General features: G+C 35.9%; 4 protein-coding genes across 7 annotated transcripts; 2 read left to right on the top strand and 2 right to left on the bottom strand.

Annotated features, from left to right (window-relative positions):
- Positions 1–297: 297 nt before the first annotated feature.
- LOC145735304 (serine protease 33-like) lies at positions 298–1,878 on the bottom strand. The gene is made up of 7 exons (XM_081989150.1): positions 1,759–1,878; positions 1,499–1,706; positions 1,243–1,454; positions 980–1,191; positions 865–922; positions 632–817; positions 298–523 (listed from the first exon to the last, which is right to left on the bottom strand). The coding sequence occupies exons 1-7, from the start codon at positions 1,823–1,825 to the stop codon at positions 381–383; spliced, it is 1,086 nt and encodes a 361-aa protein (XP_081845276.1). The 5' UTR covers positions 1,826–1,878; the 3' UTR covers positions 298–380.
- A 99-nt stretch (positions 1,879–1,977) lies between these two features.
- LOC145735599 (uncharacterized) lies at positions 1,978–4,160 on the bottom strand. Of its 3 annotated transcripts, none has more exons than XM_081989576.1 (10): positions 4,010–4,160; positions 3,786–3,950; positions 3,569–3,731; positions 3,394–3,515; positions 3,098–3,342; positions 2,853–3,043; positions 2,526–2,803; positions 2,318–2,477; positions 2,154–2,269; positions 1,978–2,101 (listed from the first exon to the last, which is right to left on the bottom strand). In XM_081989576.1, exons 1-10 carry the CDS (start codon positions 4,059–4,061, stop codon positions 2,043–2,045), a joined length of 1,551 nt encoding a protein of 516 aa, XP_081845702.1. In that variant the 5' UTR covers positions 4,062–4,160; the 3' UTR covers positions 1,978–2,042. The 3 variants fall into 3 exon arrangements, with proteins under 3 accessions (XP_081845702.1, XP_081845703.1, XP_081845705.1); XM_081989577.1 differs by having other exon boundaries at positions 2,853–3,037; XM_081989579.1 differs by having other exon boundaries at positions 3,786–3,957; positions 4,010–4,026.
- A 2,821-nt stretch (positions 4,161–6,981) lies between these two features.
- LOC145735194 (uncharacterized) lies at positions 6,982–16,011 on the top strand. Of its 2 annotated transcripts, none has more exons than XM_081988996.1 (21): positions 6,982–7,655; positions 7,709–7,841; positions 8,339–8,466; positions 8,545–8,750; positions 11,336–11,397; positions 11,450–11,630; positions 11,680–11,810; positions 11,865–12,095; positions 12,149–12,267; positions 12,319–12,474; positions 12,530–12,826; positions 12,886–13,109; positions 13,164–13,494; positions 13,548–13,731; positions 13,790–13,951; positions 14,006–14,270; positions 14,330–14,754; positions 14,808–14,982; positions 15,034–15,241; positions 15,299–15,429; positions 15,480–16,011. In XM_081988996.1, the coding sequence occupies exons 1-21, from the start codon at positions 7,294–7,296 to the stop codon at positions 15,803–15,805; spliced, it is 4,437 nt and encodes a 1,478-aa protein (XP_081845122.1). In that variant the 5' UTR covers positions 6,982–7,293; the 3' UTR covers positions 15,806–16,011. The 2 variants fall into 2 exon arrangements, with proteins under 2 accessions (XP_081845122.1, XP_081845121.1); XM_081988995.1 differs by having other exon boundaries at positions 11,862–12,095.
- Positions 10,750–11,311, top strand: LOC145735195 (uncharacterized). Its single transcript, XM_081988998.1, has 2 exons — positions 10,750–10,913; positions 10,973–11,311. Exons 1-2 carry the CDS (start codon positions 10,848–10,850, stop codon positions 11,258–11,260), a joined length of 354 nt encoding a protein of 117 aa, XP_081845124.1. The 5' UTR covers positions 10,750–10,847; the 3' UTR covers positions 11,261–11,311.
- Positions 16,012–17,177: the final 1,166 nt, after the last annotated feature.

Below are 17,177 nucleotides of genomic sequence, written 5' to 3'. Positions count from 1 at the left end.
GGCTGCGTTGCCATGTTGCCAAATGCAACCATATTAAATTAAATGTTTAAATTTTGAATGATATGCTTAAATAAGTAGCTGTTACTGTGTATCAGTATGAGAGATTCTTATGTTAAACCACTGCTGCAGATTTCAGTTAGTTGTTGTGTACGTTTCAGATTATTTAGTAAATAAACCAATTTAGGTATCCTGACAACGTTGCAATATTACTTGACTGGTTACTAGAGCTGGGCAAAAAGGGGACAAAAAGTAGGAATGGGAAAAAAAGACATTGAGCAAAAAGTTAATTCACATCTGTTCACTTTCTACTGATTTTTTAATTTAACGCTGGGTTTGGGGTTAACTAACTAACTAACATAATATACACATACAATTTTCATCTAGTTATGCTTCCTGTGTCTAGCATGTTTGCCCTTCCTGATAGGTTGCCTTGCACTTTTCCCATTTCTCAAAATTATTATGGTAATTGGACGGTTATGCGAATGTCCATTAGAGTGGCTTTTATTTTTCTTGTTATCTGAAACTAGAAACCGTTATTATTAGATCTGACAATTTAATTGACCCCAATTGATAGTAATCTCATTAAAAGTAGAGCAAAATCAATAAAAAGGTTTTTACTGCAATTTTATACCATTTGTGTCGTTTATCTCGTTTTCGTGACTAGAACTTTCTTCGGAACTACTATTCCCAAGGGACTGTAAAAAGTCGAGATCATCCAATCCACTCTTCTCTTTAATCCACTTTATGTAGCGTGAAACATCAGTGTAGACGCCCAGATAGTTTGGAACAGCACAATGATATCCGAAAGACACCAACCCTTTAAATTATACAGTTAGTTATGTTCCAAAAGAAATTAAAATTCACCTAAAATAGTGTAGCGTCCTTGCGAGTCTAAAATTTGGAATGGTCCTCCACTATCACCCTAAAAATGTAGGGCTATTTTTAAAGAGAAAATAAAACTTTAAACTAATCTGGAAACCTGGCAAGTGTCAATCCCTCCCGTTAAATATCCAGCACAAAACGCATTTACAATTGCACTGCCGTTATTTCCAGCATCATTCATCATTTTAACACACGCTGAGTCAGAGTAAATTAAAAGTCGTGCTTCGTGAAGGGTGCAAGGCATCGGTCCCTCGTATTTTAAAGTACCCATTCCTGGTACAGTGCCATCTCGTGGCCGTGGATTTACCACTAAGTCATATTGTTTGAGTAATTTAAGCATAGAACTGGAAAATTACATACCTCCACTTGGTAGACAAATAGGATCAAAACCTTTGGTACTATTAGCAAGGGTGAGAAGGCAAATATCAAAATAGGGTTGTTTGCTCAAATACAGCTCATGCACTTGAACCTTTTCCACTTGGAAGTCTACTGTGGTGTTCTCAGTTCTGCAAACATTGTACATCCCTAGTCGTACCGTGTAGATTTGTTCCAGTTTAATCCCTGTAGTACTACTAAAACATTACTAAAACTTCAACGTTACTTAGGTAATTGGTACTTATTAGAACTTTGAAGTTCGTCCTTAAAACAATGGGCTGCAGTGACCACTAAACGTGGCCCTATTAAAGCTCCTCCACACTCTACTTGCTTATGACGAATTAGAGCTGCGTACCAAGGGTACCGGTAGTACCCCACGTCGTATCCAGACACAATTCGACTACTTTGAGTTATGAAACTTGAGCCTAACGGACGTCCGCATTCTAAATCTACAATTATCGTAAAATATTTGCAAAATGCAGAAAAAGTGTGTACGTTTACCTGATTTTGAGTCTGCAGAAAAGCATATTTTCAGTAAAAACACTACTACAAGGAGAATGTTGTTCATTTTCACACTAGAGGGTTATTTCGATTGCGTTACCTACAAAATGCACTCCTTCTTATCGATATGAAAATATGGGAAATTCCTGCATATAGTTATTTCAAGGTAGACTTATTTTGATAAAATGTATTTTTTGTGTGCTAGTTATTCAAAATTAGTTCTAGTAAAGATTTATTCAGTTCATTACATAATTAATTAGAAAACACTTTAATTCAGATTGTGACTACTCCACCATGGGTTTTTTCTTCGTTTCTTGCAGAAAACAGGTGAAAATTGAAAAACCTGCCAAAAAAAGGTAAATTTCATCATAAAAAACACAGTTTTTTTCACTTACAAAAATACATAATGCCCAATATTATAATGAAAAGTTGTCTCTCGATGTCAATCAAGTTTATGAATAATACCCCTATTATAAATCCTGGAATATTGCTTAGTGTGTTGCACGTACTCCTGATGGAAAATAATGTAAAAATAGGTAAAAACTCTTTAATTTCATACCTGACAGCTGTTGGTACTACTTCCAGATTGATCAACGACACTGTAGACACCACAGCACCCATAGACGCCATAACTAAACACATAGTCACCATCTGAACTGCTATCTGATTGATAAATCCTAGCACTAATAAGGAAGAGCTGGCAATTAGGAGTCCTGAAACTTTGTTTAAAATTGCTACTTTGAATTTTACCCAAACTGGAAACTTACAAGCTATCAGCTTTCTACCCATTCTGTCCAGCAGCATCATGGAAATGATTTCTCCAGGCAACACTGCCAAACTTAAAATAAAAACCGTTCCATAGAAAGTTATATTAGCTTGGGTGTTTGTGCACATTTTTGTGGAACTATTCAGCTTTTCTTCTGGCAAGTTAAGTTCTGGTTCCAAAACTGGCAATGTAAAATCTAGAGTTTTGAATTTTTCAGATAATTCCAGTTGAGGATTGGCTACGAGAAACTTGGCCAAACAGATGTTTAACTGAAAAAGTCTGATATACAGATCAGCAACTCATTTTCAAGTAGTTGCAATGGGATTACCCTATTACAATAAGGGGTGTTTTTAGTGCCATTAGTAAAGCTGTGCTCTGTCTGAATGGTTTAGAAAAAATGACTTTAACACTTTTATACAGTCTGATGAAGAAAAACTTGATTTTCTCTGACAGACTTGATGGTTCTGGGTAGTTGAGCTCGTACTTTGGTATCAAATTTGTCAAGTTGTCTTCCTGGACCTGTAAAAGTTTAAAGAAAAATATAATTTTTTTGGCAGTAGAATGAAAACCAACCTTGAAGTTGTCTGCAAAATTGGATTTGTTGATGGCATACAGTTGCTTTAAAAGCAAGTAAGCCATATAATTTCGACCTGTCAAGAGGTAGAACCTGGGGCTCTCTTCCAATAGAGCGCAGGCACACGCTAATACAAGACTGGCTCCTCCACAAACAGCAAACAATGTCCTCCACGTAGTCAGTTGCTTTGGAGTGTTCCAGTCCCAGTCAAAAATAGTGGCAGTTTCACACAACACTACTGATACTACAAAAAAGCAAGTTGTTACAAAATTAACAAAGGTGGAAAGTAATTTACAAGTGATTATCACATAACCAACAGCCCAGAAAAGGTTGCAAAATGCCATCCAAAATCCGCGATCCTCTTTCCCGAGAACTTCCACAACTAAAAGTTTGACTTGTAAGGAATTGATTTCTAGTCTAAAATCAGACAGGAGGAAATAACGGATTAGGAGATACACCACTAAAATTACGCTGTCCCTAGAATGAAACTGGCTGCAATCACTACGTAGATATTGTAAGAAAAGGCAGCAGTAAATGAAGCAGCAAAAATACATATGAGACTGTTCACCAAGGAACGTTTCCGGCCATATCTATCAGCAAAAGCATTTCCCAGCAGCCCTCCCACAGCACTTCCTTCAAATACAATATTTCAATACTAGAACACCACAACCTGATGGTAACAACAACCGATTAAATAGGTAGTAAAGATCCTCAAAGAGTTGATTTCAGGTATTTGCAGATCAGTGCAGCTCGAAAGAGCTACAGTGTAGGCCATCGTCACAAAAGTCACACCCTGAATCATATGACAGAGGCAGGCGATACTTATAGTGAATTTGTAGAAAAGACCCCAGCCTGGAAACTTACTTGTTACTTGTTACTTTTACTCAACTTAGACAATTTAAAATGGTTACCGGTCTCTTTCAAGAAATCTTCTAAATGAAGGTCTGTTGCCTGCACCTCCATGTTGGAGTGTCAAGAGTTGGTTAACACTTATCAATTTTTGACGCTTAAAGGTATGCATGTCACTTAAATACCTACATAGTGAAATTGATGGTATTTTTGATTGGCATGTTTAGTGCAAAACCAGTGTATTGCCATACCATTTCACTAACATCTAATGAAGCAGGATAGAGATGCATTAGTTTTGCACTAAACTTACTTACTTACTTAGTTTGATAGTAAGTCCACAAATGCAGTATTTGGGTAAATCTCAGCACAATAGATAGTTTGTGGTTGGTCTTGCTGCTTTTTTTTGACCAATCACAACTACAAGCTGTGCTGTCATTTTCCCAAATACTGCGCTTGTGGACTTACCATCATAGATTTGATCACCAAAATTAAATTATAATAATAATTTTAAGTCTTAAAATAGGTTGAGTCAATATGATTGAAAGCTGCACTCAAAAACAAACAGGCCAATATCTGTTTAATTTCTAAACTAATATTTTGCATCGATCAATATTTAAAAAAATCTGCAATTAACCACATCAAAACAAACTGTACAGGGTGCTGCATTTTCGATGGTTTTACGGGGTACAGAGGAAACGGTAATAGATAGAAAAAAAGTAGCATACGTGTCCCGATCTCATTTTCCGAGCTGAAATGACTGGCGAAGAGTGCGCTGCGCAAACTTCTTTTGTTTCAAAGATACGGGGGGTTTTTGAGAAATGGTCATTTTGGAACCTCCTCTGTATTTCATTTGCTATTAAAGTTATCAAAAAAGGAAAAAACGGTTTCCGGTAGAAGTTTTGACGTAGAATCCAATGGCGTAGTCAGTTTTTTTCTATTACGTTTAGTTTCTGACATATGACAGTAAGTTATATTTTTTTAAATGGAACACCCTATATATTTTTACGTCATTTAATTCTGTTGATTTTTACTGTTTCAACGGTGTATTAAAACATATAAGTTTGTAAATGTTAATCTTGATATTTAGAAAAAAGGCGTTTCTTTAACAAAAACGGGCTAAATAATATGTATAAAAATACCCACAGTCGAAACAAAATCTGGCTATGTTCATATTAACATGTTACATGTCGTTTATAAACAGTTTTTTTAACTTCTACCTTAAAAATAGTAGAAAATAGAAATGGCCACTTTTCTTATTAAAGCGACGGTAGAACTGTTTGTAATTTAGATTTTTTTTAATTATAGGATTTATTAAAAATATTGAATTTTATGATGTGTTAGTTTATATGATTTCCGATTGTTTTTGTTTCGTATTTTAGATATTGGCATTTTTTTGACTCAGCAAACGACTTTTTTTTTTAAATAAGACGATTAACCTTTACAAATTTATATGTTGTAATACACTGTTGAAAAGGTAAAAATGAACAGAATTAAATGACGTACAAATATATAGGGTGTTCCATTTAAAAAAATGTAACTTACTGCCATATGTCAAAAACTAAACGTAATAGAAAAAAACCGGCTACGTCATTGAATTCTACGTGAAAAGTTGTACCAGATACCGTTTTTATTTTTTTAATAACTTTTATAGCAAATGAAATACAGAGGAGGTTGAAAAATGACCATTTTTCAAAAACCCCCCGTATCTTTGAAACAAAAGAAGTTTGCGCAGCCCACTCTTCGCCAGTCATCTCAGCTCGGAAAATGAGATCAGAACGCGTATGCTACTTTTTTTCTATCTATTACCGTTTTCTCTGTACCCCGTAAAACCATCGAAAATGCAGCACCCTGTACGTATATAATTACGTCGAATGTGATGTTTATTTTAAAATAAAATATATCTGCCTATTTATGGTAAGCTAATTACTATTAAATAAATTATACGTTCAGTAAATTTAAACAGAATAGAAAATTTTGTTATAGAAAAGTGGCAAACAAATACCAGAAATTACACTTTCTAACATTTTCTGGAAATCCATTGGTGAAAGAAATGTGTCAATGGACCTATGTAGGGAATTTAATCCTCTACAAGATTGCAATTAAGGTATTTTTTGCCCTAAAGGGCCTCCTTAGGAAAATAATTTCTAAAAACTGTGCCAAAGCAGGTAAAAAGGTTGTAAAAGCACTGATAAACAAATTCAACCAAGCGTAACTCGGTTATTTGAAAAAATATAAAAAGTGTTTGACAGTTGTGACGTCACGTTAAAAAATGTCTTAATGTCACTTGTCAACTACGTCACAACTGTTCAAAATTAGCTTCAAACAGGAACATATGGAACTGTAAAAGTGACAGTTTTAATTTCCGTTGAATGAAATGAACTTTACAGCTTTATGGGCAAATGTTTGACAGTTTTAACATCACAATTAGGGTAAAAATTGTCCTCTAGTAACGTGACAGCTGTCAATGACGTCCCAACTGACCAAAATTAGTCTCAAACAGGAACATATAAAATAAAAGTTATGAATTCTGCTGGACGAAATGTACTTTATGGACTTTATGGACGGGTGTTTGACAGTTGTGACGTCACAATCTAGTTAAAAAGTGTCTTAATGTCACGTGGCAGTTGTCAACCACGTCATAACTGTTCAAAATTAGCCTCAGGCAGAACGTGGAGCTATACAAGTTTTAATTGATTACCTTGTAAAGTTATAAACGTAAATGTAAAACTTTTGAAGTTTATAATTTACCAAAAATGGTAAGGCTTATTTTTTCAATTTATTATATATTCCAAGATTGAAAATATGTAATTCAGACGTCATGATGATTTCCAGGAGTTGTTGTTGTTGTTCCAGAACTTCTTCTGGAAATCAGTAGGTTGTTACAAACACATATAAGATAGAAAATCCAGTCGGGTCATATAGAAAACGGCCGATATATAAATATTTTCGTTTTATTTCGCTCTAAGTGCGGCCGCTAATTAAAGCCGACATATGTCTAGAGCCGCGGAGAAGTGGTAAAACCGACGCTGGACGTCGGTTAGTCGGTTAGTCACTGGTAAGACGCGCGTCGCGACGCCGTATATTTTAATACGGACGTTCAACATGTTCGAAACACTCCGACTTAGAAAAACAAACCGACGAAAATAGAACACTTAAAAAATTTCCAATATATTTACTGGACCAAAAAGAACAACGTGCTCGGTAAAATTAAGAATAAGAAAAAAATTATGGCAAATGTACGTTTCGTCGTGGCGTAACTGAGTACGAAGGCGTGACACTTAACTTCCTACTTCCTGGTTCAAGATGACCTAAATTTACTTAAATGGCAACGCCGTAACATTGCAAAATGAACGACAGCGGACACTCATCTACCAGTGACCCAACGAGGAAACCTCCCAAGAAACCCAAAAACCTTAACCTTCCCCCTCCAGAAGGGTGTGACAACTTCCTGAAAACCACTCCCCCAGCCGACCTGGACAACCCCGATGACGGAGGGAAACCGGAACGAAAAACTCAAAGATCACTGAGTGCGGTCAGTGAGAAAGATAGAGAAATGTTTGAGTATATAGAGTCACTTCAGAAAGACTTGGACTCTAGCTCTGTCGAGGCTCTAATCACCGAAAACACCTTTGATTACATTGAGAAATTTTATAAACTCGTTGAAAGGGTTTTGGAGTTAAAGCAACAGAACTTCAAGCTACAGAAAAGGTAATTTTACAATAAAAACTTTAAGTGTTTTTTTCTCATAAAATATGGTATAGGATACGAGATTTGGAATACTTGAAAAACCAACAAGGCCAAGCGGAAGCTGAAGAACAGCAAGAGTTAGAGGAAAAAGATGAAGCAATATCAGAAGCTCTTTTAGAATCCATTCTTCAGGATATCAGAAATAAGGTTTGTGTGCAGTTTACAATACTTTCAGATTTAAAAAAAATAACAATACAACAATAGTGAATTTATATTTAATCATGATGAGTTCAATCACCGTTTACTTTGCATCAATCACTGCCTGGCATTTTATTGGCATACTGTTTACTCATTTGTCTTTGGCGATCAATCCAAATCCTTTTCTTTTTGAAGTGTGGTGTACAATTTCTATTTTTTTTTGCAGCGTTTATTTCAGTTTCTAGATTTATTTATTGTTTGTTGCTTCTTAAATTCCTAGTTTTAGGTCAAATTGTATAAATTGTTTCTAAAGTGGATGAACATGTTTAATTTGTTTGAAAGAAGATTGGATGTCCAAAATATTTAGAGTGTTAATAAAACCTGGAAGGAGTTGATGACTAAATCAACTAGGGTCAATTCAGTGAATTGATGAAACATGCATTTATTTTTAACATATTTCTGTAATAGTTGGGTTTTCACAACATAATTTGACTTTAATATTTTAGGAGTTTTTGAAAGAGAAAAGAAGCTGCGGAGTGGCAGCTAAACACGCACCAATAAAAAACAACGAAGCTACTTCATCTAAAAAAGGATCTAAAGTTTCCAAATGGACTAAGGTTAAGGCTGCTTTCAGGTAAGTTTACTATTATTTCCATAACCTGGACATTGTAAGTTGAACATCTGTTAAAAAACAAGTGTTTGAATTAACCAGATGGGAAAAAGCTTCAAATGTGGAAGATTCCACGGGAAAGTCTCAAGATAGTGGAATTCACGTTCCATTAAATTGTGAAGTAGCTCGATACCTTCGAGTACCATCAACAAGTGACGAAATGGGACACAGTGCTGGTGATTCCGGAGCAGGAGTTTCCACTCCCGGTACTATCAGTTCGGCGTCCTCCAACGACGAACTCAGATTGGGTAAGAAGTAACTTTTTGATTGAGAATATTCTCTAATTATAGACGGCTTGTGTTTATGCCTGACCCCATTCTGTTATAAAAACATATAAAGCATACATATTCCCGTTTATGAAAACTTTATTAGTTTAGTTTGCATGCCGCGAAAAGGTTTCTGTAAATATTTTTGATCTTTTTTGCGAAACGCTGCATAAGAAGTTGATATTGGTTTATGAACAGCGACCTTGGTATCTGGACTTGGCAACAAATTTGTATACAGTGCAGCCACTAAAAGTTTGATTGTTTCTTTTTTTAAACAACAACTTTAACAAAGTTGCGGTCTGGGACAAAAACACATAAATTTTAATTGGCCACATGTTATTTTTAAGTTTCGTTTACACGAAACTACTTGAATTTTAAGCCGGTCGAATGTAAACTGTAACATTAAATTGAAAGCCGAACCAAAAACACAATAATTCGTCTTGATATTTCATAAACTTTGTTGCAGCCACTCAAAACCACCACCAGGTTATTGATATTGTAGATTAAATTTGTAAATCGTTCCGGTATAAACAAAATTTTCCAAGACATTTAGTTGTAAATATAAAGTCTCTCGTTAAATATAGACCGCGAAATCAAAGATCTAAAATAAATATTTCGGAGAAAAGTGGAATATTCAGAGTGATGAAACTTGTGATTACCCGAAAAGTATGTTTTCCGTTCTGGGAGAGCCTGCTGATAAAAATATGTCGTCATTGGATTGACTTGATGACTGACGTGTTGAATTCAGGAAAGACTTTTCATGGATTTAACATGTTTTGTACTATAAAAAACCACATCAGTTTATAAGTTAAGTTAATAAGGAAGGATTACAAGTAAACTTTGTGTTCAAACTCAAACTTCTTCTTTATTCTTTCTAGGAAAGCACTCCTTATTTTATGCTTGTTAGATCACATTTCATGTAAATGTAGAAATTCTTTCTATATGGGAGCAGCAAAGCAAATTTAGATTTAGTAACTATTTGAGACCAAAAACAAGGCTATATTTGCTTCCAGTGTAAAACCATAGAAAATTCTGAAATCATAACATTTTTATATAAACATTATCTAAAAACTTTTGTACTGTTTTTATGATTTGTGGTACAATTAGTCACAATTTCTTGCTAAATCCTTTTAATACTCTAATCTTGCCTTCTTGTATTGAAAAGAATATCCTGTATTTCTTATGTAGTAGAAGATGATACTAAAGTAGTTTATCTGATATTATTTCAGTCATTTTATGTGTAATACAGCTTATACTACCATTATATCTACAATAAAATCAATGAAAAATCTAAATTTAAAAGTTATGGCGTTTTATAATGTTTACTGAAAATGGCAAAACCTTGCTGAAAGCTTTTAGATTGACTTTTTTACGTTATTTGATTCCTTTCAATTTTATGTTCAGTGCAAAGGAAATTGCTGTCTGTTTTAAATGGCAATATAAGTTATGGTTTTGGTTTTGAATTGTGTTTAATGGAAAATCCACTTTTACTCCAACAAAAATATGCAATACGGTTCTGTAATGTCCGAACAATTGTGTGCTAAATTTGTAAATTTCAGGGCCGTAACTGCTTAATTTCAAAATAAAAACTTGAATTTGCTTAACAACAATGAAATGTTTCTTTTTCAGTTTTCACGAGATTTTTTTAGGAAATGTGCAGTACGTTTCTGAAATTTAAGGCTAGATTTTCTAATAGTCTTTCCTACAAAATTCAGTTCTATAACCCATTAAATTCAGAAATTATCTTTTTAAACACAATTTCATGTTAGTTAATGTCGTTTTTTTACTATCTGGTTGGTTATCACCAATCTTAACTGTGCATAAGATTTTATTACAAAATAGGTGTGCTTACACTGTAAATTTCAGGTCCGTAACTGCTTAAATTTCGAAATTATTTCCGGAATTGGGTTTAATGGCAATACGCAAAAACTGCATAAACTATCCAAGGTAGTTTCCATTATTACATGTCACCAAGCGTATAACAATTCACGTCAATGTCGGTCACTTTTCCGAAATTCATCAGTCAAACTTAACACACTTTTTGGTTTCCAAAACATTACAAATTTCTAGTCTCCAAATATGGTCAAACTGAAACCTTCTCGTTTAAAAAGCTGGTGGGAATTTAATAGAGAATGGGACTCACCGGTAAGCTTTCCAGAAAAAAACTATTCTTAATCACTTTCTAATCAGCGTTACACTTGCAGAACAACTTCTTCAGGCCATCTTTCTACATTAAACATTACGGAGTTAATCCGATAGTTGCTTTGATATTGCTCGACTGTGCTTGGATGACCTTCTGTACTATTGCAGCCTTTCAAAGAACTGATATTGTACTAACTAGAAATTGGATTAAGTGTCAAAAACAAGGCGAATTGACTGATTTGCTCATCAATCCTACAAACCGAAAGTTTTTGACGTTTTACCAAGAATACCAACCGCAACCTCAGCTGTATGCTGCTTATGAAGAAATGAGAAAAGCTGAAGAAAATTAACTTTGATTTGTGATTTATTTAGATCAATTAATATACCTTTACTCACTTTTTCATGCTGTTTTTATTTTATTCCAGAAATTCATCCTAATGATGGTTTCCGAAGTTCAGATGATGAAAACCCTCAACAGTATACTAAGGTAACTATCACAAACCTTTAAAAAATCACCCAAATAACTATTCCTTTGTCAGAAACCACATCACAAGTACCACAGAACCCCCTGGGCTAAAATGAAGAACATCATTAACCATCCTAGAAACAGTCTGAAGAAAAAGCATCGATTATCCGCTGCCAGTGATGATATTCAAATAGACGTGGAATTTTGCAGTGACAATGAAGATGTTTTTGAAACTGACGATACTGGAAACAAAAGTACGCGTTAATCCATGTCAGAGACAGCTACATTAACACTTTTTTGTAGGTACAAACATATCCCTATCTCCTTCACCCAATGTCTACAGTAGCGTATCAAGCAACAGTCCAAGTTGTTGTGACATCCCTGCAGATGTTGTAGAAAGATACCAAAGAGCACTAAAAGAAGACTTTACCCAGGTATTTCCGTATTTCCTATCAAATCAAAAACATTTAAATCATCTGATATAGCAGGCTGATTTGGACCCAAAATCAACCCGATGGGCACGAGTTCGTAAAGCTTTTCTGGCCAGAGAACATGACTTTCATCGTGTAAGAAAAACCTCTCCAAACCAACTAAGCTCTGGCTTAACTCGAGGAAGACCAACAGTTCAAGATGAAATACAGAAAAACTATAAAAACTTGCAAAAGAAGCTGAGTTTGGAGTTTCAAGAAAAGATTTCCGAATGGGAGAGAATGAAACAGGTGTGAAAGGTTATTATAGAAACGAGTGTGGTTTATGTGATTAATGCTTGCAGAACTCCCCTGGAGCTCCCAATTCACCGACAATGTTCAGCTTTTCTGAAGAAACTCGCAATCCTTTGTATATGAAAAGAATGGAAGAGTTTCAAATGCAGTCTCCTCATGATTTACGAAGGTACACTTAACGTTTTTAGTACCACTTATTTTGAAATAATTTTATACACAGGCATATATCAGTAACTCGAGAAAAAGACTTACCAGACGACTTTAAAAAGAAGCTCCAAGAATGGGAAAAAATCAAAAAGCGCAGTACAAGAAGCAGCACTAGAAATCGCAAAAAATTGGGCGAAATCACCAAATGGAAAAGCTTAGGAGGACCAAGGTAAGTTAAAACCAATTCAAGATCTACGTGGTTGTTTGAGTGATTTAAATTGAAGGTCTTCAGACCACTCTCCAGTCTTTGAATATCCGGCTATATCAGACGATTTCCGGAAAAAATTGGATGAGTGGAAGCAAATCAAAGCTGCTGGCGGACCATCAGCCTATGCAGAGCAGAAGAAAAAAGACAAAACTCCCAGTCCTAAACTTAGCAGAAAAAGCTCTCAAAAGCAGAGCAAAAAGAGGAAAGACCATCACAAGGAACTGCACTGGTTTGAGAAGGAGTTGGGTAAAATTGAAAAGGAAAAGCAACGTTTGGAGAGGGAGAGACACAAATACATAGAACGAGAAGAGAGGTTTATTTGTTGGTCTAGTTTCATTATCAGCACTAAATACCAACAACTTTTTGTATTAGATTGTCAAAACTACGCCATTCGATGCTAGGTAATCCCCAGAAAAAAGAAATTCTAGTGCACACCCAATCTGGTTTCCACAGATTTGAAGGAATATCCAGAAAGTTCACCCAGAAGCTGTATGAATGGGAAAAGTCTCAGGGTATAGCCCCAGAAGCTTCAACTTTTGCGTTACTCTCCACTTCAACACTCCCTAAAAATGTGGAGCCCAACGACAAAACTTTAGGTTAATACTGCTTCAAACAAATCTCTTTTGCACAACTCTAGAGAACAGTTTCAGATTCTCAGACATCGTCTTCCATTTCTCGCTCCAAGTCAGTGGACAGTATACCAAACTTAGCACGTCCTGTACTCTCAGGACAGCCATCATCTCTATCTCTGAACGATATGGATGATTTGGAGAAAAGTCTTCTAGACTCGAAAAACTCATCTTTGCAAGATTTGGATTTGGACGATACTCTTGACGACACCAATCCAGAAACTGATGAGCCGGAAGCTGTTCTTGTAGAAGTCGAGGACTATGAAGAAGAAACCACCGAACCTTTGCATATTTCTTGTATTGAAAAACATCAACTTCCAGTTTACCAACGTGAGGAGTTTAAACCTTTGTGGTAGGGAGTAGTTAATTTTTGGTGGGATTATGGTAAAAGCTGGCAGGTTACAGCGAAAGTGAGACCATAGCAGTACCCAAAGTGAGAAGATCTGAGTCAGCGAAAGCTCAAGTCAACTATGATCTTATGGAAACAGTGTCCAAGTTACTCACAGAGCTCCAAGTGACTGAGGATGAGATTAGGGCTTTGGCAGAGTCCAAGAACTTTCTGGAAGAATCCAACTTGAAAACTTTTAAGGTAATTACAGTGGTTTGCATAATCTATTTGGTTATTAGTTAAGATGGTGTTGTTGCAGTTTTTAAATCAGCTGCAAAACCAATCAGCCCAAACATTAACCGACACAGTTCAAAGCTTGGAGGAAGCTAACCACTCTCTGACAAAAAGCCTGGGGAAAGAAAACCGAAATTGTGATACCATGGAGGCTATCCACGAATCATCAGTTTACATGAGACAGCAAGTATAACTTACTACAGTTTTTAGGAGTGTACATGCTTACATAGTCGTTTTACAGGTGGGGAAAATGCACGATACAATCTCAGAAAGGTTGCAAGGACCGTATGATTACAAAGATCCGGTGTTTGAGCAAATCAGGAAGGTTAGGAGTAAGATTTCTGAGCTGCGACGGCATTTGAGTCAGGTTTGCACAGCTGGTGATCGAGCAACAATAAATAGGAAACTATCTACTAAAGTACCTTGTGAAGTTACTCAAGAGGTTCTGGAACATACTACTCCAAAAAAGTCTCCAGAAATAGAGAGGCACTTTATAAAATCTGAAGGTAATTCTTATTATTTTTTCTTTCGAGCTAGTAACTTATTATCCCATATGATCATGCAGGAACCATCAATATGTCAGTTAGCACTGGTGCAGTAAAAAAACGAATCTCTCGTCGACAAATCACTATAAACCAGCCTGATTCAGATGAAGAAGATCAAGAGAGACCTGCAGTAAAACTTCATCGAAAACTCACGCGGACTAGGTCGATTTCTGAAGGTGACACTCCTGTAAAGCTTCTGCAACCAAGTGCAAGTTACGAGGACCGAAGTCCCAGCCCTGAAGTGCTTACAGGATCAGCTGTGACGCTTTTTGTAAAAACCACCAGAAAACTGTTTACTCCAATTGTGGAAGCTTCTTTAGGAAAGGTTGTTTCTGTGGGTGAAAGCGATAGCAGCTCTAATCCAGACAGTGTAGTGCTGGAGCCTAAACCTAACGTTTTGAGTACATTACCTCCCCTGCCACCTTCACCAGTACCTCAACGTAAAGTAAGTTTGGCATTAAAGTTATAAGACCCAGACTAAAAATGCTCAGCATATAGGTGTACAGAGACGTGTCTCCTAACATAAAGATGATAATTGCCAAGTACAATCAGAACGTGGACCACTCTGCTGGAGGCTCTAGTGGCTCTAACTCTCCTATTGCTTGGAAATCACCAGTCTCTGAAAGAAGAGGGAGAGAAGATACTGATGTAAAACCTACACAACTATCATCAGGTGATTATTTTGATCCTTTATTGAATCGTGGCAGTTAAAACTTGATTTCAGTACAAACTAAACCATTGATCACTCCTGTGAACTTACCACCAATCCAAATGAGACCTGAAAGTTTAAAAGTTGATATAACTTTAGCGCAGACGGAAGTGCGAATGAGGAAACTGCAACAAGCCAAAGAGGAGTTTTTAAGAACTCCAGTGTCTGCACCGTGTTTTGCTACTGGCAAAAAACAAGAGCTGGAATTCCCTAAAAGAAATCGGTAAAGAATTTCGAAAAACCAAAATCACGGTTCCCACCAATGTAAATTGGTTTGTAGATTGAGTCAAATTAGCGTTGAAAGTGATTCAGGCTGCATCATATCACCTGCACTAATCAAATCAGCTTCAGCCGGTATGATCAATGTAGAACCTGACGTTTACCATAGGATAGACCCTGAATTCCGACCAGGTAAGTCTCACTCAATTAAAAAAACACTCAAACAAAAACAATCTGTATAGAGGGTTACGTCAGTTTACCCCGTCAGATCAACAACAAAACCAAACCCAGCAAACCTTCACCATTTTCAAGCATAGCAAGCAAATTTCGAAAAGTGAAAATGCGTAAAAGCAAAGACAAGGACAAGAAAGTGGTAAGCACGCTATGCAGACAAAGTTTGGTGGTGGATATTAACAATGCTGAATCTGAAAACAACAATGGCGCTAATAGTAACGGTGATGTGACAAAAGAGGGCGAAGATGCTGATAATAAAAGTGAAGTGTCTGAATCGCCTTCCTTGATCGTTAAAAATGTGACTTGGATCAGGAAATCACTGTTTAAAAGGTGAATTCTGTAAGGACTTTGGAACTCAAATTTGTAGTTCCTTTAATGATTGTTTGTTCCTAAAATGCTCATTTCTTCTCTATTTCTGGTTTATTACTGTTTCTAGTGTAGCCTCGGTGTAATTTTACGTCGTGTTTTTGTTAGTTTTTATTGTGCTTGTTTCTGAACACTTTGTGTCACATCTAAATATATGTTTTCTATTGTTATTTATTATGTGGTTTTATTTGAAATAATTTTTGGTCATATAAGGCATTCACCACAGTATTAAGAAGCTTTTAAGTTAATGGTTTAATATGAAGTGGTCAAGTGTTTTGCTTTTTAAAGCTGCTACTTTTCTCTGGAAGCCATCTTGAGTTTCCAAAGGTTTCTGATCTTTTTTAAGACTGTTTAAACTCTGGAAGCCAACTTGAGTTGCCAAAGGCCTCTGAACCCTTTTAAGACTGATTTAAAGCTGTCAGAGTCCTCTAGAATCCATTTGGATTTTCCAGCGGTTCTTAACTCTTATAAGACTGTTTTAAAGCTCCTAGTTTTCTATGGAAGCCATCTTGAGTTGCCAGAAGCTTCTGAATTCTTTTAAAAGTGATTTAAAGCTGCCAGATATCTCTGGAAGCCATCTTGAGTTGCCAGAGGCTTCTGAAATTTTTTAATACTGTTTTAAAGCTGCCAGATGCTTCTGAACTCTTATAAGATTTTTTTGATGTTGCCAGCTGCGTCTGGAAGCCACCTTGAGTTGCCTGAGGCTTCTGAACTCATTTAAAACTGTTTTAAAGTTGCCAGAGACCTCTAGAAGCCATTTTGAGTTGCCAGATACTTCTAGAAGCCAATTGGATTTGCTAGAGGCTTCTGAACTTTTTTAATACTGTTTTAAAGCTGCCAGATGCTTCTGAAGTCTTATAAGATTTTTTTGATGTTGCCAGCTGCGTCTGGAAGCCACCTTGAGTTGCCTGAGGCTTCTGAACTCATTTAAAACTATTTTAAAGTTGCCAGAGGCCTCTAGAAGCCATTTTGAGTTGCCAGATACTTCTAGAAGCCAGTTGGATTTGCTAGAGGCTTCTGAGCTGTTTTAAGACTGTTGTAATGCTGCCAGATGCCTCTGGAAGCCATCTTGAGTTGCCAGAGGGGTCTGAACCCTTTGAACAAAAAAATGCCAAATCTTCTAATTTGACGTTAATACACTTAGTTTTGAAATAAAATTAAAAAGTCGGTTTTACTGAAGAAACTGCTAAAAGGAACAGTGCAAGTTGGATTAGTCATTTATAGATGGCAATATGCACCCGATTTATTGTATTAACTACTTTGTGATACAATAAAAATCTAAATCGTTTTTTAAACTAAACATTTTCAGTTTTATGTTAATTTCATAAAATAGATCAAAA

This window comes from Ips typographus, linkage group LG11, assembly GCF_016097725.1.
Source record: "Ips typographus isolate SLU linkage group LG11, UJ_Ityp_2.0, whole genome shotgun sequence".
NCBI classification, from domain to species: Eukaryota; Metazoa; Arthropoda; class Insecta; order Coleoptera; family Curculionidae; genus Ips; species Ips typographus.
Note: the sequence above shows the minus strand (reverse complement) of the source record. Positions and strands in the feature narration are given on the sequence as shown.